At 37.7% G+C, this 23,661-nt stretch overlaps 1 protein-coding gene across 1 annotated transcript; it reads left to right on the top strand.

Annotated features, from left to right (window-relative positions):
- The first annotated feature begins 15,871 nt into the window (after positions 1-15,871).
- Positions 15,872-19,715, top strand: LOC113688140 (putative disease resistance protein RGA3). Its single transcript, XM_072068346.1, has one exon. The coding sequence runs from the start codon at positions 15,921-15,923 to the stop codon at positions 19,629-19,631; it is 3,711 nt and encodes a 1,236-aa protein (XP_071924447.1). The 5' UTR covers positions 15,872-15,920; the 3' UTR covers positions 19,632-19,715.
- The last annotated feature ends 3,946 nt before the right edge of the window (positions 19,716-23,661 follow it).

Genomic DNA, 23,661 nt, shown 5'->3' with positions numbered 1-23,661 from the left:
TATATAAATAACCAAAAAAATTATATTTCTTATAGATTAAAAGATTTGATAATTATACGGCTACAAACACCTAATTTTATTATTAAAAAATTTTGTATTGAAAAAAAGAAAAGAAAAGTTACTCAACATATTAAGAGTTCTGAAAACACCTGATTACAAAAACACCTATAATAAAAAAGAAAACATATTATATACCACATAAAAAAGAAAACATATTATTAAGAGTTCGTAGTTACTCAACAAAAAAGAAAACACCTGATTAAGAGTTCGTAGTTACTGAACTACTTATAATAAAAGTAACATATTATATCACATAAAAAAGAAAAGTTAGCAATTGTTATTTGTAGTGAAATAAAAAATAAGAATAAACAACAATAGCAGTTTATTTTTTTGTTATTGATACTACTAATAATTGATTAATCAATTTCTCTATTTTGTTATTATATATTGGAAAAGTTCAATTTCTTAAATGACATTGACTTCAACATTTGGAAAAAAAATCTTGTATTCCATAGATTTTTTTTATAAAATATTGACATACGAAATTAAGAAATAAATAAATTTTGACAAATCTAGTCTACTTATTTAAACAAGGTTTAAAGAAAAAAAGGAAGAATTTAAAAGGAAAAATAACAATGCTTAAATTAAAAGGGGTAAATTTGTCCAAACATATCATTCAAGGGGGCAAAATGCCTATTATTATAGTTTAGGGGATAAACTGCAACTGGGTATATAGTTTTTAGGGTTCCAATAATTGCATTTAACCCTTTATGAAATGATTATTACGTGATTATTTATCTTATAGATTACAAGATATACTTTGCTATAAATGCAAAAAATAAAGATCCAACATAATAATCATTTCCAAATTAATCGAAAAAAGATGAGAGCAAACCACATATATTTGATTTCACCGACTGAGATATTTGACAAAAATTTTTTTGTTTATTGTAATTTATTATGCTTAATAAATATATATATAGATTTAATTATTTTTTGAAAAAAATTTGACAGAGTCTCCCCTTAAAAATGGACTAAACTCCCTGCCAGTAAACCTAAAATAGACAACATTTAATCTAACCAATATTTCCAACAACTTCTCCAAATATTAAACATAAAACTACTAAAAGTACCAAACATTTCGTAGTGCAATGCCGAAATCCAGATCAGCCAAAAATCACAAACCACCGCCAAAGCACAGGTCTTTAGTAAATTAAAAAACAGAAAAAGTAAAATGTGGCTCTAAAAAGCATCGAACATTCCATAGATTAAAAACAAAATGCAAGCAAATCCATGCACAAATAAGATAGTGATTCCACCGGAGCAGCTTCAATCGCCATCTTCATCTGCACCACCACCCTGAGATAAAGGTGGAGGAATGCCTAAATGATTCTCTATACGTGCCAAGCGAGTGTCCATCCTCTGCAAGTCAAACTGAATATCTTCCAAGATATTGAAAAGCCATGGCCAGTTGGGTTGACGATGATGCACCGGGGGAGGTGGTGGAGGTGCAGAGGTGGATGGACCAGCATCATCTCCACCATGCCTTGCTTTAGAATGCCGCTCCATAAGTGGAAGGAAAGCAGCCACGTCGATGCCCATGTTCCGTAGCAAGGTAAAAGATAATTCGGTACGGGGTCGGACAACTTGTCGCTCAGCTCCAGCTAGATTAACCCCCATCCGTTCATACACCAATGTGAGTAGTCGAGGGAATGCCAGCTTGAAAGAAGTAGTCCGACGTCTCACCGCTGACCGTATATAGCTGATGATGATATTTGGCAACGAAATTTGAGCATAAGAGATGTCCCGGTTATGGAACATATAGTCCAAGAAGTATATATCACTCTTCCTGACCTCGCTATGGCCCGTCTTCTTGGGAATTACATTGTGCGCTATCATATAGACAATAAGCTGATGTCTGGCATCAAAAACTGTAGCAACAATCGTCTTCTTTCTCAATGAACGGAAAGGTTGGTACTGAAGACCGAACCTTGCCATAGCATGTGTCGGATCCCATCTTTTGTTTGGAGCGACGAAGCCCATTTTCAAATTCACTGCAGGACCTTCGTCGGCTCATCCCAATATTGCTGCTAACCTCTGCATTGACAAGACGATGCGTGTTCCTCAGACAAAGGACTCCACCGTTTCACCACCATGCTTCGCCTTGTTAATGATATTAGCATAAAACTCATGCACAAGCTCCGGATAGTAGTGAGTAGATAGTCGAAGAATTGGCGCCCAACCAAGTTGGTCAAATGCCTGCGAAATCTGAAAGGCAGCCTCAACTTCGGCGCTCACATGTTTTTCGAACAAGAACTCCAAATTGGCATGTGCTTCATACCACTGCTAGTGCTGTAGAGTGGAAAACCTAACGCTATCAAATATTCGGGGTTGTCGCGCAGTTCTTCCCTGTAGACGCCTAGGAGCAGGTGCAGGCGAAGGAGAGCGTGCTTCCTCTTCAGTTTCTTCATCCTCCGCACTGATGTCCAAGTTTTCCTCAGCCTCTTCACTGCTTGATGAAGAAGAAACCACTTGCCTTTTCCTTCCTATAGTACCTAAAAACAATCCAATCTTTAACCCATAAATCATACCGTATGGCACACACCGAAAACAGTAGTACATTTGACAAATCAAAAATAGCTTAAATAACATTCAATTCATATCTCTATTTCACGAAGAATCAATTGAGTATTCAAAAAGATCGAACAGTAGAGTCTCCCCTTGTAAAGTTGCCAAAAAATTGAGGTATGCGTCACCAATGTGATCAAATTATGTACACTCCATTATAGCACAATCAATGAAATTAGCATCAATCATGCTTATAGCAAGCAATAATTAACAACAATAACACAATAATGGCAATAAACATTGTTAAGCAAAAATTATCGTAATAACTCTAAACTTCAACCAAATTGCGAAATATACACAATGCACATGCTAAATCATCATCAACTAAGTATTATTAATCATAATCATTGATCACCAGTGGGTTAAAAACATCATAGGCCAACTATCTAATTCTAGCCAAATATAGCCCTATGAGGATCTAAAAGCGCTAATAAACCAACGAATTGAGTGCATTTCAACTTGTATACATGCTTCAATAACCTTAATCAGCATAAATGAGACCAATAACATGTATATACATCAGCACAATTTCGTAATTCAAAGTTGTCAGAAAATTCAGGAAATTGAAAAATATGAACTTTTAAAATACCAAGATTCAATACAATTTCTTACCTCAATCACGTAGAGGGATCTTTAGTGATGCTAAATATGTAAAAAGCCCTATCAAATAATTTGAACTTGCCCTCCAATTGAAGAAATTAGAATCTGAAAATCCTAACCTTCAATCCCTTCATTGCTGAATGTGCAGGTGTTTGCGATGGATTTTAATCGGTTAGAAAGGTTGTTTGATACTCAAAAGGTGTTGGGTTGTTGGTTTTTAGTAAGATTATGTTGCAAAAAAAGAAGATTTGAACATTGGGTTCGGTTGGAAGAGAGAAAACGCGAGGCTGTTCGTGAGGAATGGCTGAGGGAATTTGTCCGCGTAAACTTTATTTATGGTCGAGGAATTAAAACGCGAGAACAATACGTGACCACATGGTCGCGTGTTATGGTCACATTTTATTCAGTGTGGGTGCGGGTTGTAATAGGCGAAAAACAAAATACGCGACTATATTTTCGCGTATTGTGGGCGCGTTTTATTCTTTGTGGGTGCAGGTTGTAATACGCGTGGACACAATACGCGACTACGTTTTTCGCATATTGTGGGCGCATTTTATTCTTTGTAGGTGCCGGCAGTAATACGCGGGGACACAATACGCGGCTATATTTTTCGCGTATTGTGAGCGCTTTTTATTCTTTGAGGGTGCAGGTTGTAATACGCGTGGACATAATACGCGACTAAGTTTTCCACGTATTGTAGTCGCGTTTTATTCTTTGTGGGTGCAGGTTGTAATACGTGAAAAAATAATACGCGCCAACATTTGGTTCGTATTGTGATCGCGTTTTATTCGTTGTGGGTGCAGGTTGTAATACGCCTGGACACAATACGCGGCATTATAGTGACGTATTGTGTATCGCGTTTTCTGATGGATAGCCTCGGACTGTAAAACGCGCGCACAATGCGCGATATTATGGGCGCGTATTGAGGTCACGTGTTTTACTTTTCTGCAGTTTCTGCACAAACTCAATCACAATGGTCTTTTTCACTTTCAACCCCAATATCCCACTATAAGTCATATTGTAGGTGGTTACTGATTTGTGTCTTTCACGCACATGCAACATGATAATTACATGCATTGTACCCCTTGTTGATGGGTAATTTAAGGAAAGTTTCTAATTTTCCTTTAAAAATGATGGATAAGATATGCGTGATTAATTTGTTCTACTAATATTCGGGAAAAACTTACAAGAATATATACAAAAAACTTACCAATATTTGCTAATATAATAGTGAGTTATAGTATTTAAACAACTACTACACAATTACAGTTTTATTATCAATGGTGTCCAAGTTTTTCATGCATGCCACATCCTCTTGGCTTGTGAACTCTTTGTGTTCGTCGTGGCTGGTCTGACATTACTATATCGACTTGTGTAATCTGTGAGTCAAGTCTAGCATCAATAGCTTGGGTTCTCTGACCTTCATCATCATCTCTACCATATTGTGCAGAAGTGCCAAGATGGACGTCTGTATCGGGCATAAGCTCCCCAAAAGGCACTGGGGACCTTGTATGGCCAATGGACGTAGAAGTGCTATGGTGCTCAGTTGCCTGTGAACCTCCATCTAATCTAGATTGGACTGTGGGTTCAGGTGATCGGTATCTACGACATCTACCACCGCCATGCTGACCTCCATGAACATTCCTAGGAGCACGTTGAACACGCTACGGGTTTGCTGGTTGTGGAATGGTCTGTGGTACTCGTGGAGGGCGAAATGCAAGTCGGGATGACTCCCCTACATGATTCAATGTTATGGATGCAAAGTCCTTCATTGTATTAAAATAATTGTTGTGTTGTTCGTCACTATGTGCTAGAGAGTCCAGAGAGTCCTCAGCCATGTAATATACCTGAGACATAGCATCCATCTGAAGTGCAAATATAGGCATGAATAAGGATAATTAGAGTTACATCTTAGAAATATTGGTACAAGAAGTATTAATATTTGGTTAAAAGTTAGGAAAAACTTACAAGATATTGTGCTCTAGCGCTATCGCCCTGAAAACCCTCCGAAAAAACGGGATATCTAGTAGGATTTAAAATATATAGAACCGTCCGCTCGTGATACCACTGACGATACTCGTCTGATGGATAAGTAGGATCTTCAATTACAGCACCCTCGTCTATATGCATATGCCGATCAGTCCACACATCAATATATGTTGTATGCGTAGTTATCCAATCTTGATTCCCCTTACTACGACGATCTAGAGAATGTAGTGCTGCTTGATTTTCAGTCAATCTAAGATCAGGCAAGGGCTGATGATATTCAAATTGTCGCATAACCCTATGAGGAAGATGTGGCTCGACAACCTCCCAATATATGAGATACGTGATAGATCTCCAAATATCGCGTCCTCTAGTACAATATGCAGGCAGAGAAGCGAGAACATCCTCCGAATATGGCTGCCATATGAACTGCAACACAATAATTAGTCGACAACATACAACAACCCAATGGTACTCAATAATTATCGGAGTACATAAATTTTTAGAAAATTTCGGCAGCATTTCCCCTATAACTGGACGAAAACTCCCTGCCAAACAATTTATTTTGCCAAGAACAAGCATCATCTTATATATGTCCAACTGACATTGATCAATTTTAAGTATTTGCTCAGATATAAATAAATTAGAATAATGACAATTACATCAATATTAGCCAATACGTAACTGTACCTGAAGATCACCTAGGCCTATCAACTAATCTCGAAATATGGACACAACATGTCTTGCTATTCTGTGTAGATCAAATTGAACATTCCACCTGCATACAATAAATCATGACTCATCATAAAAGAGTACAATTTGATTCGTATTGTCATTTTGCATCATATATATTTGATATACATACCGAGCTCCATATGGACTAGAATAGTGCTCTAACGGCTGCACTCGATCAGGGCGCATTGTAGGTATGCGTTCCCACGCCCATAACTGAAAAAAGTTAAATTTGGATATGTTAATCGACATTGTAGTAATCTTATAGTTAAATTTAGTCGAGATACCAATTACGGTAATGTACCTGTAGCAAAACTAATGGTCCTGCAATAGTCAATCTAGAGGGAGAAGTTGCGATGCACAATGATCGATATAGAGTCGCTAAAATCGCACTACCCTAACTATATTGCCCAATAATTTTCAAATCTCGTAATAATGGCATATACAGTAGCGGGACTTTATTACCGGATTTATCGGACAATAAGTGGCCCCCTAACATCAAGAGAAGGTATATGCAAGCCCACTGTCTATATTGGACATCCGAAGCCTCCGGTAGTAGCTCTATATCTAATACTCTAGATAAACACCCTAATTTGAGCCGTTGTCCATCAAAATCTGACATCAACAGCTGAAAATCAATCAACTCCTCACACAAATTCCTCCAGTCCTCAACACTACGAGATGTATCTATCCCTGTAACTGGAGGACCATCTATGGGTAGACCCCACAGAACCTCTACATCCTGTAACGTAACCGTAGTCTCTCCAAAGGGGAGGTGAAATGTATGAGTCTCGGACCGCCATTGCTCTACTAAACTAGTGATCAACACATGATCAAGCATCATATATTCACATTCTAATATCCCTTCAAAACCCGCCAATCGAATATACTGCCGAACAGTTTCGGGGATAGGTGTATGCTCCCTAAAACCCCTATTACATTTTCTAACATCAAGCTGATCACCCAAAATATGGCCGTGAAATAAAAAATGTGCCCGGTGTGTAGTACCTATTGAGATAATATCATACACAAAAGGGCCCGGATGCAAGTCTGGTTGTATTAGAATGTTTGCCATACCGAAAATAATAGCTACAAGTTGCATAGGTAATACACAAGACTACACGCATTTGAATAGTAGAATAGTAGGTCTTTAACAATTCATACTATATCGACTTTAGATATGCGAAACTGCTCAAAATAAGTCAAAAATATAATATCATGAAAATATAGCAATAAAATGTATCGTATATAATATACTAATTTCATAATCCCACCCAAATGGTAGGAGTACAATGAATCCGCTGTCTAAAATGCGAATTCAAGCTCTAAAATTAGGACAATTTCTTTTATTGTGACCCGACTGATGACAATTTGTACATCTTCTTGGTTTCTCTGGGTCTCTCTCATCCATCTCATTCCGAATTCTTCTAACTCGTACCCTTCCTGCCCGACGTGTAATATATTTACTTCTATTTGCCTGTAGCTTCCAATCTGGTTAGAGCCAAGTATCGTGATGTGGCAAAGAGTTAAACCTTCCTTAATACTGCATCGTCCATCGCCTTTTTGTAAACTGGAGATCTACAAGCGCTCCCGGATTATCCCCTCGATGCTGCACACGGCCATCACGTGCGAACAGGGAAGTCTGTAACACTGCCACCTATCACAGGAGCGTGTTTTTTTAAAATATTTGACCGTTTGTGTATTACCCCCTTTGCCATCCACACATCGGTCAGTCACAACTTTATATACCCCGGATGAGCCATCGAACTCAACAACCCTATGGAGTCCCGCTTTCTGATTCGAATTCCTAAACCGCCGCCATATTTTTGGAGGAAATAGATTACGGCAATGTCTGGCATCCTCTCTTCTAGTTTTAAACAACTCAACTATCCGATAAAATATCATATCAATACAAGCCCGAATAAGCAAATGATGTGCTCCTCTAAGTACATTGTTATAACTTTCGGATATGTTGGTTGTAAGAATACCCCAACAAATGTCACCGTCATGCATTAGCCACCACTTTTCGGTTCCAATGTTAGACAAATAAGTCCATGCGTCTGGAAACATGCTCGTTAATTCTCGTTTGAATGCCCGCCACTTGCGCAATTGTCTGGCTCTTCCCATTGCCCAACACAACCTTTTTAAGGTGCAGGCCTTTGAAATGAGTCATTAGGTTACTCCGAACATGTCGTAGGCAAAACCTATGAAAGGCCAAAGGTTCTTGCCAATAGTCAAAATGTGTCATGGCATAAATGATACCATTATGCCGATCTGAAATGACACAAATAGGATACCGATCACGGGCCACATGGTATCTAAATTGCTCCATGAACCAAGACCAACTGGAAATAGTCTCTTCGTCGACAATGGCATAAGCTATCGGAATAATCTGGTTGTTGGCATCTTGCGTAACTGCAACAAGTAGTTTGCCTTTATATTCGCCATACAAATGAGTGCCATCAACACATATAACCGGTCGACACATGTGAAATGCATCAATAGCCTGTCCAAAAGTCCAAAAGACGCACTTGAATGTCTTTACTTGATCCGTACTATCAGAATGGTGTAACCACCTAATCACAGATCCCTGATTTGACTGCATAAGTGCATCAACATATTTTGGTAGTTCAACAAAATTGGAATCCCAAGAACTAAATACAAGTTCAATAGTTTTACGTCTGCCGTACCAAGTCTTTTTATAAGAAACATCCACCTTCAGAACTTCCTTAACATGACTTACTATGTTCTTAACTTTATACCAAAGATCATCTTCAATGCTATGAACTATGTGTCTAGCAATAACCGCAGATGTAAGGCTAGCATTGCTATTACTCGTCAAATCACCTAGACAATTGTGATCGTTCACCTATTTGGTTATTTGCCACAATCCATGTGCCTTTTTTTTCACTGCTCGGACACACCAGTCGCATAGAGGATACGATGAGTCGGCTGTAGTGGTAGTGCTCCTTTCAAGTGCAGATTTACATTTGACAACCCAGGTGTTACTCTTGATCTCAACAACCCTGAACTCCCTATTATGATTGATAGACCACATTCTAATAGCCCTGCTAAGCTATTGTTTACTCTCAAATCTCATATGGAGACGTATATTATTATTCTCCTCACTAAATGTCACAATGCACTTCAAAGTGAAAGTGAGTTAGTCGTCATCATCTATGTTTCCAAGGTTAGAGAAGAATTTCAATCCTCGTGGAGCATATGAGAGGTTGCCAGATGCATCAAAGGGCTGTTGGTTCTCGAGATTCTAGTGGACTCCACGTCGTTCATTTTCACCATCTGAGTCACTGCTTGACACATCTACCGATTCAGATTCTTCTACATCTTCTATATCATGCTCCGAATCATCATCTAGGAATGTGTTACAGTGACTTGGACTAGCAGTGGAATCGAAGCCATAACAAGCAACATGATTCGGCGATTTTGGATCTCTAAAACTTTGAATCGAATCAAGGCCTTCAACAGATTCAACATCCGTCCTTAAGCTTGATGTGAGCCGTGGCTCTACCGAGTCCCTAACACAATTCTCATGTGGCAATTGTGATACCGACGCTGTCTCAGTACTACTGTACTAAAGTACGATCGAAACCTTGTTAGATCCATGCATGCATGGACAAGTGACATCATCGGTCCAAAATTGGTAGTTGGTGGAATGAATGTGCTACTGACTTGAGGATTTTGGACTATTTCCTCTTTCTCAATATAAAGTTCGACGATGTATGGGACAATTTCGTTCCATATATCATACATTATCTCCAGAGTTTCATCATCCACCACTGGGAAGACATTATAAGAGCTACGGCCACAAGGTTGGCGGAGAAATAAATTCAACTTGAACAGCCCCCTATCGACCCCCTAATTCTATCCACCAGCTCATCATAGCCAATTCTATTCCGTAATGAGAATGTACGGTTGGAGGTACGAAGTAAGTAAAAAATTGACCCATCCTCGTAGTGTATTTTATCTCCCCAATAAAGAGACACTCGCAGAGGTTTTTCTATAGACATATGTGCGAAAACAATCCCTATTTTGAAAAAAATAAATTAGAATTAGTAGTACAAGACTGTAACAAATGACAATCCCTACATTTTTAGAAGTTAAAAAGGGGTACAATGGACATATTTATCATTTTGCATGTGTGTTTAAGGTACAAATTAATAAACAAATGATGTAGTCTGCATATTTGTCCTTTTTACTTTTTCCCAAAACATTTCTCATCTTTTCCGAAAACACTAACCTCGCATTTGTCTCGCATTTCACAAATGCGATGTCTATGAACTCGCATTTCACAAATGCGAAGACCCTAATACTAGAACTAACTTCAAAAATTGCCCCTCTTGTAGAATAACTTTTTTTTCCATCACAATTTTAGAATTTTCTTTGGATACAGGAGCTAGTAATATCATATTAAAAAAGCACTTAGTACCAATAAGATACCACAGAAAGGCTAAGAAAGTAAGGGTACCACGACAAATGGATGGAACAACATTTAAAATCCGCGACCACAGTGAAACACGAATTGAAAAACTGCAGAAATTGTAAAACTTGACCATAATACGTAACCACAAGGTCGGGTATTGGTGGGCGCGTATTACAATCCGCGGCCAATACGAAGAAAACGCGACACATAATACGCGACCATGATATCGCGTATTGTGTGGTCGCGTATTATTATTTGTGCGTGATTCTGTCCACCACTGATTTGCGAAACACATAATAATGCAAGAAAATTTACCGCTTAATTAACCAGAAAAATTGCAACAAAATAGTACAACCCACGTGATATTTACATCCAAATTTGACATCAAATCTAAACTTTGCATCACATTCAAGTTTTAACTGAATAGAAAATGCATAAGAATCAGACTTTGCAGCAGAAATTCATACCTTTTATGTTGTTTCTGATGGGTTCGGAAGGAGCAATTCTTGGAAGCTCCGAAATTTGCTCAAAGCTCTACAATGGCGCCCTCCAATTCCGACGAGGATGATGCGCCAAGGTGGATTTTCGTCTGCCGGTCCTGGAAGCTTCAACTGCTGTCTAGCTTAGCAAAGGAGAAGAGAGAGTGAGCTGGATGGAGATGGTTTTGTTCCAATTTATGCCGGCTGTTCGTTTGTAAATTAGCAACAGATTTGAGGGAGAAAAGTGAGCAAAAGATTTGAAAATTGTAGTCTTCAGCGGGGCTGTTTGTGGATTGGCAGATTAAGTACCTCGCATTTCAGAAATGCGAGGTCACCGAGCTCGCATTTTACGAATAGCAAGCTCGCATTTCCAAAATGTGAGGTACGGCTACCTCATTTTTTTTTTTCAGAGACTGACCTCGCATTTGTGATATGCGAAGTCTGGGAACTCGCATTTCACAAATGCGAAGATCACATTCTCAGATCCACCTTCTAAAATAACCCCCCTTGTAGAACAACTTTTTTTTTTCATAACAGTTCAAGAATTTTCTCGGGAAAGAAAAGAGTTTAGGTGAGACTTTGATAGCTTAGATCGTACCCGTGAGATTTTAGTTGTGGACTTCAATTAGTGCTAGCGGCTTATTTCTCGGTTTGCATCTGCAATTGAGCTAAGTTAACCTAAATTAAGGAGTTGATAGTATGTAATGTAAATAATTAGTTCCCACAAGAAATGATTCTACAATCAACTATGACCAGAATTCGTAGCAAGCAATAACAAAATATCGCAACGAGTATGTATCTAGATTTACATGCAACGAAATCCTTGCTCCTGCCAAAGTTTGAAAAAAAATAGAATTTAAAATCAATTTGCTTGATTGAATGCAACGGAAATTCTTGGAACCGGAGCATGGAAAAATTGGCCGGAAATAGAGGAAATCACTTTGCATGGAAAGGCCAATAATAAAAAAGTTCTGTCTTCCATAAAGAAATTCTTGGAATCGGAATGGAGCTTATATCTAAGGCTCCATCCCAAAACTTTTTGCAACTTCAAGTCTTCAATAATTCCACCAGTCACCGTTCTTTATAGAGAAGCTTCATCAATTCTTGGACTGACCAGTGAATTGTAAGTTTCATATTTCTTCAATTTCTTCTCATCTTTTATATAAAAGCTGTTCTGCTCTAATTTTGGCTGAAACTAACATGAATAAAGGGACAAGAGAAAGAAAACAGAGGAACAATCAATTTTGAGCTTAAAAACAATGCTCTATGAGCAGCTTTGCTACGGAATTTTAGATTTTTAGGTCTAATTCTTGGATTAGTATTTTGTGTCTGAGTAGACCTAAATTTGTGTCCAAAGCTTGAAACTTTGTGTCGTCAGATTGGCCTCCATCCCTTTCATCATTGGCAGTGATGATACTGCAAAATAAATAAATAAATAAATGAGTTTTTCTGATGGGAAAGCAAGCGATGATTGTCAGTGTAGATGAGAAGATCAACAGAGAAAGGGAGAGACTAACAGATTGGAAGAACAAAGAGAGCAACAAAGAGACCATACTTGATTGAAGCCTTCTCCATCTTGAATCCAACAGTTGGCAATGATATTATTAATCTGAGTTTTTTGAGTGCATGAAACCTAATCTATTTTGAATCATTTTATACAAGGAGGATGAACCAAAACTGGGAATGGATGGGAAGGTTATTGTCTCACTTGGAAGGCATGACGCAGTGGCTAGATTTCCGTTCACAACATTGGTTGGTCTTCTTCCTTGTTTGATCATATCCAAGGATCTATTTCCTGGGAAAACAAGGAGGAAGCAGATAAACCTTGACCCTCATATTGTTCACTAGTAGTTTTCAGATTGATTGCCTTGTTTGTACATATTCTTTCCCCGAATCATCTGATTTGCACGGTGTTCTTGCCCTGTATGTATGATCTGCATCTGCATCAAAATTCATTTGTTCATCCAAACGTGCATAATACTAACTCCTGAATTATAATCATTGATTCAACACTTTAGAGATGCCAATTTTTACATATTCATCGATATATTACTCGTCTGTCCTATTAAAAGTGTTATGCTTTTCTTTTTAGTTTGTTTCAAATCTATTGTCACTTATCCAAAATGGAAATGTATTTCTCATCCAATTTCAATCTTTGCACTTATCTATCTGACGAAAGTTATTTTATTAGTAGAAAAATGTGGGCCCAAACATTTAACTCACTAGTTTTTTTTTTGTTTTGTTTTGTCATTCGTCATTTATCTACTCTACTAATACTCTAACTTAATTCAGGGGAGGTCCAACTGAGTCTATAGGAAAGACCATGAGATCTGAATCAACATCGGACCAAACAGATGATGTGAGCCCAAACATATATGAATTTGAGGAAACGACCTACTGTGACAAATGATGGGAGGTTGCGGCCACCAAAACTAAAGGCTTTGGTGGTTGCGGCCAGCCCAAGCTGCTATTCTAACTTAATTCAGGGAAGGTCTAACTGAGTCTATAGAAAAGATCATGATATTTGAATCACCATCTGACCAAACAGATGATGTGAGCCTAAACATATATGAATTTGAGGAAACTACGTACTGTGACAAATGATGGGAGGTCACGGTCACCAAAACTAAAAGTCTTTGGTGGTCGCGGCCAGCCCAACCCAAGCTGCTGGTGGTTATTTAACTCACAGTCAGTGAATGAAAGATTAAAACACTCAATAGTTACTGTGTGAGATACACCATCCAATTTTGAGGATACTCATCTACATATATGGTTGACTGACTTGAGTGACATGTATGTTCTTGAGACAAATCAAACAAACGGACCCCACACGTGTTGTGTGTTGACTTCTTCCAAGACATCTCTCCGCTAGTGAGTACGCTTCATAAGAACAAAATAAAAAAGTAATGCAAAATTGACCAAATTATCTTCACTATTGATAAAAAGCACTCCTCCCAAAAAGTAACAATCTTTTGGGACGGAGGAGTATATTATTATGATTGTGAAAGTCATACTCTGCCAAAAAAGAAGAAAAAAATATCATACTCTGCCTACATGTTGGACAATGTATTTTTTAATGAAACTGATTTGCGGTGTATGCAAGGCTGTTGCTGTTGAAGTAAATGTGCTCTTTGTTTCGAAATTGTGCTTCTGTTTTGTAGAATCTCGAATAGAGTTCCTAGGATTTGAATGTTCTTTGTTTCCATTTTAGTGCTTATTCAAAATAATTTTCTTTTGGTCCACTTTTAAATTCAGGACTCAAGCAGAAGTCAATCACTTGTGTTTTTTTTATTAGCATTAGTTTTTCCAGCGTCAATTACAACTTGTTCTCTTGAACTATTACTTATTTTCAATTTTACACCCTAACAATTATCAGTTGCTACATTTCACTAAAATTACTGTGTATACAACTCAAACCAATTGAACATCAGTGGATAATGGATTCTTGTAATTGGTGTGACAAAATGACACTTCTGCTGTTTCACTTGTGAGCCACCACCAAAATAAAAAGTCTCACTACAACAAATCACTAATTTCCAACTTTTCCTTTTTGTTTCCTTACCCAATTTGAATGCTAGCTCAACATCAGTAAAAGGTATCAATTGGCCTGAATTGATATAAGGTTAAAAGACCCATAAAGAAACTTTCACAAGTGATTATCCATAAAATTTAGGGATTCATTTGGATTGAAGAATTTGCAGAATGATTCGAAATCCACTCAAATTGCTCTAGTTGTTTGGGTTGCTTAAAAAATATTTGGGTTTGTAATTCATTAATTATTTAATACATTTTAAACACTAAAATAATTGATGATTTACAAATTTATTTACCTTCTAAAGAATCTAAATAACTAGAGAGATTTGAGAGGATTTGAAATCTTAAGTCAAATCTCTCAATTCAAACGCAGTCAAGGGTTTTCTATTTCGTGCAAATGAGGCGCCAGCACCCGGTGGTAGTGATAATTTCCTGATGAACTATTCATGGAATCAAAAGCTCCATGCACCATTCAGCGGGTACCCTATTCACAAATGCAGAACTAGCATAATGAGCTATACGTAGTCTATGTAGATTAGTTTCTCATGCATTTTTAGAAATCACAACGAAGGAAAAAAATTTAAATAGTAGTTACTATTTATAAGAATTAAATTTTTATGCACTTACAGTGTAGTAATTTGAATTCATGTCATATGGCATGAACTAAACCTATTTGTGTAAAAAAAAAATCTTTACACCAACAATGTATAAAAGGTATTCCTATATCTAAAGACCCTGGAAATTTTTCTTCATTGTTTCTCTGGAGTTCTTTGAATGTGAGATAAGTGCTGTATTTTGAGCAGATTCTTTTCTTTGGGATGATATAGCAAAAGTGTAGATTACTTGTTAGTTCAGCAAAGACAATGGAGGTCTTCATCATTAAGGTAAATCGTAATCTCAGGTGACCTATCTCTTTTTCGTGACCCTTCAAGTGCTTGATTTTGTTAAACTTGAAAGAAATGCCTTGCTTCGATATGACCATGAGCATATTAGCTAATCTTCTGCAGATGTTTATTAATGCTTTACAGAAATTTCATAACTATAGCTGAATTTTGATGATATACATAAACATGCACCAAGTTTTGAACCTTATTCTTGACCATTGTCAAACTCTTCATTTTCTTATTTTTATACAGTTTAATTAGTTTTTCTTTAACGAAGAAGAGAATAAGGTTTAGACCACCCTTGATGCATACTTTTCCATTTAATCTTTTTATGATCTTTCTTCCCCAAACCAAAGCCCCTATGTTGAGGCAAAGAACAAAGAAAAGCACCCAATTCTAGTCTTTTTGTGTTTTAAGAATTCAAAGTGATACTAATTTAAACACTTTGTCATGAAGATGCTTTGGAAGTTTGATCAAGCAAAGAATCAATCTGGCCTCTGCTTAGTGTTATATTTTTGAGGTGATCAAACCTATGCTACCTACGCCAATATTTCCTCTGGCAATAAATTTTTAGCTACCAAAAAAAGGAAAAAAAAACTCCTTCCTTCCACTCTACCACATACCAAAGAGAGGACAATGGCTGACGCACTGGTTGCTGCTAGCATACAGATTGTCTTGGAAAAGTTAGTTTCCGCCACCACTGATGTGATTGGTGAGGCTTTTGGAGGATTCAAGGAGGAGTTGGAGAAGCTAAAAGGATCTGTTGCCATGATCCAAGCAGTCATGGCTGATGCTGAGAAGAAGCAAGTGCAGAACCAGGGCGTGCAACTATGGTTGAAGAGGCTTGAAGGAGTGGCTTTTCATGCTGATAATCTGTTGGATGAGATCAACTATGAATTTCTTCGTCGTAGGATGGAGGCTCAAAATCGTCTCAAGCAAAAGGTATGCCTTTTCTTCTCCACCTCCTGTACTTTTGCTTTTCGTTGGAGAATGGCTTCTAAGGTCAAGAATCTCAACATGAAGTTGAAATCGATCAATCAAGAAGCTGCTGGTTTTGGGCTTAGTAGGTCCCAAATGGGAGGTGGTGCATATGTATCTCCCCTCCCTGCTATGAGTCGGGAGACTGACTCCATAGCTCGTCAAAATGTAGTTGGAAGAGACACTGATGCATCCAACATAGTTGGAACATTGTTGAGCTCGTCTGCAATAGTTGTTTCTGTTATTCCCATAACAGGCCTGGGGGGGTTGGGCAAAACAACTTTGGCTCAGTTAGTCTATAATGTCCCAGAAATCGATAGGCAGTTCGATAAAAAGATCTGGGTTTGTGTGTCTCGTAATTTTGAAGTTACGAGGCTTTTCAAACTGATCCTAGAATCATTAACAAAGAGAAAAGTCGATGTGGAAAGCAGGGAGTCTATAGTTCAAGAAGTTCGAAGAGAAATTGAAGGAAAAAGATATTTTCTGGTACTTGATGATGTATGGAATGAGAGATCTGAGCTGTGGGAGGATTTCATTCATTCTTTGGTTGGAATTAGCACTACAAATGGAAATTGGATTCTTGTAACAACTCGTAATATAGAAGTGGCCACGCGTGTGGCTACACATCCTCCATATTCATTGAGTAAATTAGGAGATGATGATTGTTGGTCGATTGTGAAAGAGAAAGTGTTTCCAAGTGGAGAAGTACCAAAAGAATTGGAAGCACTTAAGAGTAGAATAATAAAAAGATGTCAAGGTCTACCTCTTGCTGCGACTGTAATTGGAGGTTTGTTACGTATCAAGAGGAAAGAAGAGTGGCCAGCTATTTCGGAGAGTGGGTTTGCACGTTTGTTGGGTGGGGAAGAAAATAGTGTGATGCAACTTCTTAAGTTGAGCTTTGACCATTTGCCAAGTGCATCCATTAAAAAGTGTTTTGCATACTTCTCAATCTTCGGCAAAGGTTTTGTCATGAGTAAGCTGAATCTAACCTCGCTCTGGATGGCAGAAGGTTTTCTGCAACCAAGATTCGAGAATGAGGTATTGGAGGACATAGGCAACGAGCATTTCAACATTTTATTGCAAAGCTCCTTGCTTGAGGAGGTAGAAAAGTATGACCCCTTTTCTCATATAGACGATAGATACTGTACAATGCATGATATTGTGCATGATCTAGCACAATCAGTATTGAGATCTAACAGCATCACTGATGAGAACTGCCGCTACCTATTGCTGCCTTCATTTGATGAAGAAACGCAAGGAAACTTGAAAAGCAGGTCAAGTTCACTCCGAACTTTAATTGTGAACGGGACTGTAGAGTCTGGAGAGGTATTCTTGAAATTAAAGTACTTGCGTGTTCTCCGTTTGCCTCTTGTGACTAGTGAGGAGCTGCCAACCTCAATTAGCAAGCTAATCCATTTACGATTTCTTGACCTATCACTCTCAAGGTTCAAAGCTTTGCCAGAGTCCATTTGCAAGTTATATAATTTGCAGACACTGGTATTAAGCACCTACTTGAACCCTGCAACCTTTAAGGAGCTTCCTGATGGGATGAGAAACTTGATCAACTTGAGACATCTCCTTTTTTTTACTCCTGACAGCAAATTTAGAATGCCAAAAGGGATGGGACAATTAACTTGTCTTAAAACATTACAATTCTTCAACATAGGCAAGGAGGAAGGTTGCAAAATTGAGGAGGTAGGATGCTTAAAAAACCTCAGAGGCCAAATTCTAATACGCAACCTCGAATTTGTAAATGCTAAAAGAGAAGCAGAGCAGGCAGATTTGTTGAGTAAGTCAAATTTGAATGATTTGGTATTTGAGTGGGGTAGCGGTCGAGAAGGAGAATACAATGATGAAGATGTGTTGGAAGGCCTCCTGCCTCACCCAAATTTGCAATCTTTATATGTGAAAAATTATATGGGGAGCCAATTTCCACGCTGGTTGATGAATATGAGCATAGCAAAGTACAATATGTATGGCTCCTTAAGAAGACTTGACAGATTGGTAAAGCTGGTATTAGTAGACTGCAAAATGTGCGAAGACGCCCCTGCCCTTGGAAGGTTGCCTTCTCTTGAATTTCTCGCGTTGGATGGCCTAGATAAGTTAACATGCCTTGGACGTTCCTTCTATGACATGGACGATCGCCGTGCATCAAGAAACAACAGCAGCAGTGAAGTGTCAAACACATTGTTTCCAGCTCTTAAAAGTCTCGTACTATCAGAGATGCCAAATCTGAGAGAATGGATGGATGCACAAGCTGAGTCAAGAAGAGAGAGTAATGAAGATGTTAAAGTGTTTCCCATTCTTGAGGATTTGACAATTAATAAGTGCTACCGCCTGGTCAACGCTCCAAGCAATTTTCCAAGTCTGAAGAGTTTGAAAATTCAGAAGATTGACAAGCTTCAGCCAGTGAAAAAGATTTGCAGCAATGCAACCAACCTCTCAGCTGTCTGGATCAAAGGGATGGCAGATCTCACTCATGTTCAAGATGTTTTGAATGGCTTGAACCTTCAGTCACTGATACTAGAAAAATGCCCCGAATTAGTTGACATACATGGCTGTGGAACTTCACTTAGAGCTTTGAGCATCCTTGAATGTGAGAATATAAGAAAATTGCCAGAAGATCTCCATCAATTACAAAATTTGGATTCTTTGGTTGTTATGGGTTGCCATAATTTGGAGACAATTCCAATTCCTAGTGGACATAAAGGCCTGACCTCCCTCAAAGATTTGAGAATCGGTTATTGCAACGGGTTAACTAGTCTTCCAGCTGAAATGCTGGAGGCTCGTTCATCTCTCTTGTCTCTGATGGTGTGTAAGTGCCCCAACCTTGTCTCCTTTCCAATTGATTTGCGGCAAATGCCATCTCTTGTTTCATTAGCATTGTTCGGGTGTCCAAAGCTGACCACTATTCCTAAAGGACTAGATCAGGTTTCCAGCTTGAGTATGTTGCATGTTGGTCCCTTCTTTGATTCCCACACGGAGAATGAATGGTTATCAGCATTGGCTTCCTCTTCTGTTCAGAAACTATCATTGGTTGGTCAACCTCAATCAGCCTCCCTGCCGGTACAGCTTCAATACCTTACTAGCCTGACAGCACTAGGTCTACATGGTTTTGGAGCGGAAGTTTTACCAGACTGGTTGGGGAATCTTGCATCACTTGAGGAACTACGGCTAGATGGTTGTGAAAAGCTTCAGCATTTACCTTCCACTGCTGCCATGAGGCGCCTCACCAAATTAAAATTCCTGGGAATTTTTGGTTGTTCTCTCCTACAGAAAAATTTCACTCCTGGCGCTACATCGGAGTGGCCCAAGGTTTCTCATATTTCCCATGGGCACTTTGAGGACGAACCTATTGGGGCTTACTGAAATTTCATTCTGTCTGGTAAGATTCCACTATCTGATGCATTTTCTTATCATTCCCATAATTGCTAATTTGGGTATATCTTTGCTTTTTATTCCCCAAAAAAATGGTTGTCTCTTCTCTTCTCCTTTAACATTCTCTCTCTTTTTCTTTTCCCTTTCCATTTGTTGTGCATAAGTATTTGTCTGTTTGAATATTGGCACTGACAACTTTCTTAATTGGCCAGACAAATTTCAACTGTAAGCATTGCCATGACAACTTGGAAAATGTCATGTCAACTATTCCAAAGGGGTTGCAGTATACCACTGCTCCCATTTTTGGTTAAAAGGAATACATCTTCAGCAGCCACAATTGCTTCTATTTCATTGTCTTTTGAATAGGACTATATTTCATTTGTACGAACCAAGCAGAGCAAAACAGCAAGCTCTGGTTAATTGAGTGAGTACTGCAAAGTGACATACAAGTGTTAAGACTCGTACTTTGTCTAGTGAGTGTATTGTGCGGATAAAAATACTCTCAGCGTGTTGGTCATATACTGTATTCAATAATAATATTTGCAATTGTATTGTCTGTCGAAGTATAATAAAGTGCTCAAACTTGAGTTGTACTCCTGCTCAATGTCTCTTCTCTTCATTTTAACCAATGTCTACCATTTCTGCTTTCCTGCTATAAGTACTTTTTGAGCTTGATACAAAGTGTGGGATTCTTTTGACTCTTACCGTGTTTTTCTTAATTTCCTTCTCAGAAAGATTAATGAAAACAGCAGATGTTGCTCGATTTCCAACCAGCAGATCGCTGCATGCAAGTTCCTAGCTTGTCATTTCTTCTCGTTCTTGTGCTTTTCTGTTCATGAATTATTTGTCTTTTAAAGTAGATGCGCTGGAAAGATGCACCTCTTGGAGCAGCCCCAACACTACAGATTTCATACTTCAAGTCTTAGCAGCTATTCATTCCAGAAATGTGGATTTCCTGAGTTCTATCCTATTGGGTCCCAAGCTATTAATTTCTCTTATAACTTGATTCTTGTAAATGATGTTTAAGGATAGTTTTGAAAAACTCACATGCGTTTTTGAATGTTTATCTACTACCCTTCCTAGCTATCCAGTATAATTTGCTTTGCCTCCCACATATAGAAGGAGACCACAAGGGGTTACTGGTGGCTGGAAAGTTTTCTTGAGCCACTCTCAACATTATATCACAATTTGTTTGCTGCAGATAATTGTCTAAAACTTTCATGGAGACTATAAGCATTTTTTAGTCCTTGAATTTTCATACTGCAAGTGCAACTTTCTTTCGTTCCCCTTCAATCAATTAAAGTATGATGAACAATTGCATTAATGAAATGATTGTTATCTTTCCGAAATCAACTGTTAGCTTGTTTGTTTGCTGTTCTAGACTGAATCTTTTGATAGCCAAAACTCAGATCGCTCTGTTTAAACATCGTGAAGAACTGGTCGCAATGAGCTTTGACCTTGGCAAATACTTTACAAATTCGACTTCTTTTGGATTTACATAGCATATTGCATGCGCTGGGTACTGCCCATTGTTGTTTTGGACTATAATAAACCAGATTTAGCTCCTGGAAAGTTTAGACTTAAAACAGCAGTTGAATGGTCAATTCTGCATTTGAGCATAGGAAACAAACATTGAGAAGTGCAAAGTCCCCATCCACAATACATGTAACATACCAGAAACAATACAATACCCTGAATTGGCTTTTCTTCAAAAAGTAAAATTGGTTTCACATCGAAATTATTATCTCTGATCTTTTAAATGTACAGATGTAACTCTAGTTACCCTCTTTTTCTTCTTGTTCACTAGCTGAGGAGTCCTATTTGGATTTGTGCCACAAACATTGAAATTTTAGTTGCAGCAAATTCACTAATCCAAAGGGAATCTTCATCCAGGACTCTGTAGGCCAGATTTCTAGGAAATTGTAATTATTGAACTAATTTGTAATGCTTAAAAACCCTATAGTGTCCTAGCCAAGAAGATGTCCAGATTGTTTTCTACCTCTGGGCTGTTTACTGCAGTTTTAGATTTTTTAACTATCCATCTATCAATGGCAGATACCTCTGAGGCCATTATAGAATTGCTGGAAGACATTATACGACATATAGCCTGTCTTCTCACTACCAAAGATGCAGCCAAAACCAACATCTTTTCTCAGGCATGGTTGAGCAATGTGCACACCCGACTTTGGAACTCAATAATAGCTTGTTCTTTTTTAAGGAATTGAAAACAAAATGATATCACCAGTAGGATCCTGTAACAAAGAAAGAGAGATGCATGAAGTTCTTTAAATACACGGACCGCACCTTGCTGGTGTACAAGAAGCAGAAAATAGGAAAGGTAGAAACTTTTAAGCTTGAGTTGAGCAGGAATTTTCATCTGCTAATGTAGTTTTGGCTTCCATTGCTGAAAGACGGATGAAAAATGCTGTAGAAAGTGGTGCAGCAAAATCCAAATCCATATCCATTCTTATAATTTGCCTCAGATAGTTCTTGGAGCAAATTCTCTCGTAGATTTACATATTAGCTAATGCTGCTTAAAACTAGAATCCACTAAGAAAATAATGTACTACTACTAGTGTCTCAAACAACTGTGTGTCTTCTGGGATATGCTTAGATCAGGTACTGTCCCAGGATATCATTTCGAGTTGTCAATTGATTGAAATCTTGGAACATGACTACTGTTTTGGCTTGAAAGATAAAGATTGTGACTAAGCTTCAAAACCTTGAGAAGATTAATGGCTCACTTGTCTACTCGAGATGGATCGATAGCTTGTAGTCGAAGCAGCTTGCCTGGAATTCTTTGCTTGTGGTAAAAAATCGCTAGATGTTGGACCATGCTTAGACTGTATCCATGCCAAGACCTCAAGTTTCTATGGCTGACTTGTGTTAGTATACCAGGCAAGTTTTTGTCAAATTTGGATATAGATTCCCAAATATTAAAGATTTGAGAATTCAGGATTGCCCTAGATTGGAAAAGTAGAATCTTCAAGTAACTTCTTTTTTTTTCTTTTTTTGGGCATCGACATTAGGGGTGAGCAAAAATATCCGCTAATCCAAAAATCCACCATGTCCGATCCGATTTGATTCGAAAATTAGGATATTTGGTCCATATTACTTGACCGGCTCAAAAGAGGGTTGGGTATCCATTTAGATGTGGAGTAGGTTAGAATCACATAATTAAAAACCCGCATGTACACAACCCGCCGGATATATTTTTTTTTATGTTTATACACATACTGCAAAATAATATTTTTAGAACTAAATAAGCAATTTCATTGAACAAATTGCATTACAAATTGGGAGACTATAATTTGTTTACAATATTCATTTATAGAGGTCATGATCTTATGTTTTTGAGAAAAGAGTTTAATTAATGTGGAATATATATTTAAAAAATGTAGTATTTATTTCAAATTTTCATTGATTTTGAATCCTTTTAATTTTTTTACCTTTTTCTTATATTCTCTTTGGATGTTTGTTTCTTGGAGGGAGATTTTTTTTTGAAAAAAATTATTAAATCTTAGATAAATATGTAAAATACAAAATTAAATTAGTAGAAATTATTTTTTAAAATTAAATGATAAACGGGGCGAAATGGATATCATTGACTCGACCCTATCTCAACAGATAGCCACTGATATGCTGGGGGGGTAAGGGTCAGAAAATGACAGAAAATTAGATTTTGCAAAGAAAGAAATTAATGAAGAATCTAATATTATCATATTACTTTAGGAGGTAAATTGCCTAGAAAATAACTCTAGGGGGTAAATTAATAACTATAGTTTATTGGTTAAAGTGATAATAATTTTACAGACTAAACATATCTCTTCACTTGAATTAACAAAATCGTTTAAGTTTGACCGTTAGTCTTGAGGGTAAAGTGATTAAAAAGTAACGTTAAGGAGGAAAATAATAGTAGCACTAAACGTCCTACATATAATTAGAACATACTTATGTTTTTCGTACACTTCAAAATAATTCAAAAATTACTCATACTTTCAATTGTACAAGGCATGTAATA

Source organism: Coffea arabica, chromosome 1e, assembly GCF_036785885.1.
Source record: "Coffea arabica cultivar ET-39 chromosome 1e, Coffea Arabica ET-39 HiFi, whole genome shotgun sequence".
NCBI classification, from domain to species: domain Eukaryota; kingdom Viridiplantae; phylum Streptophyta; class Magnoliopsida; order Gentianales; family Rubiaceae; genus Coffea; species Coffea arabica.
Note: the sequence above shows the minus strand (reverse complement) of the source record. Positions and strands in the feature narration are given on the sequence as shown.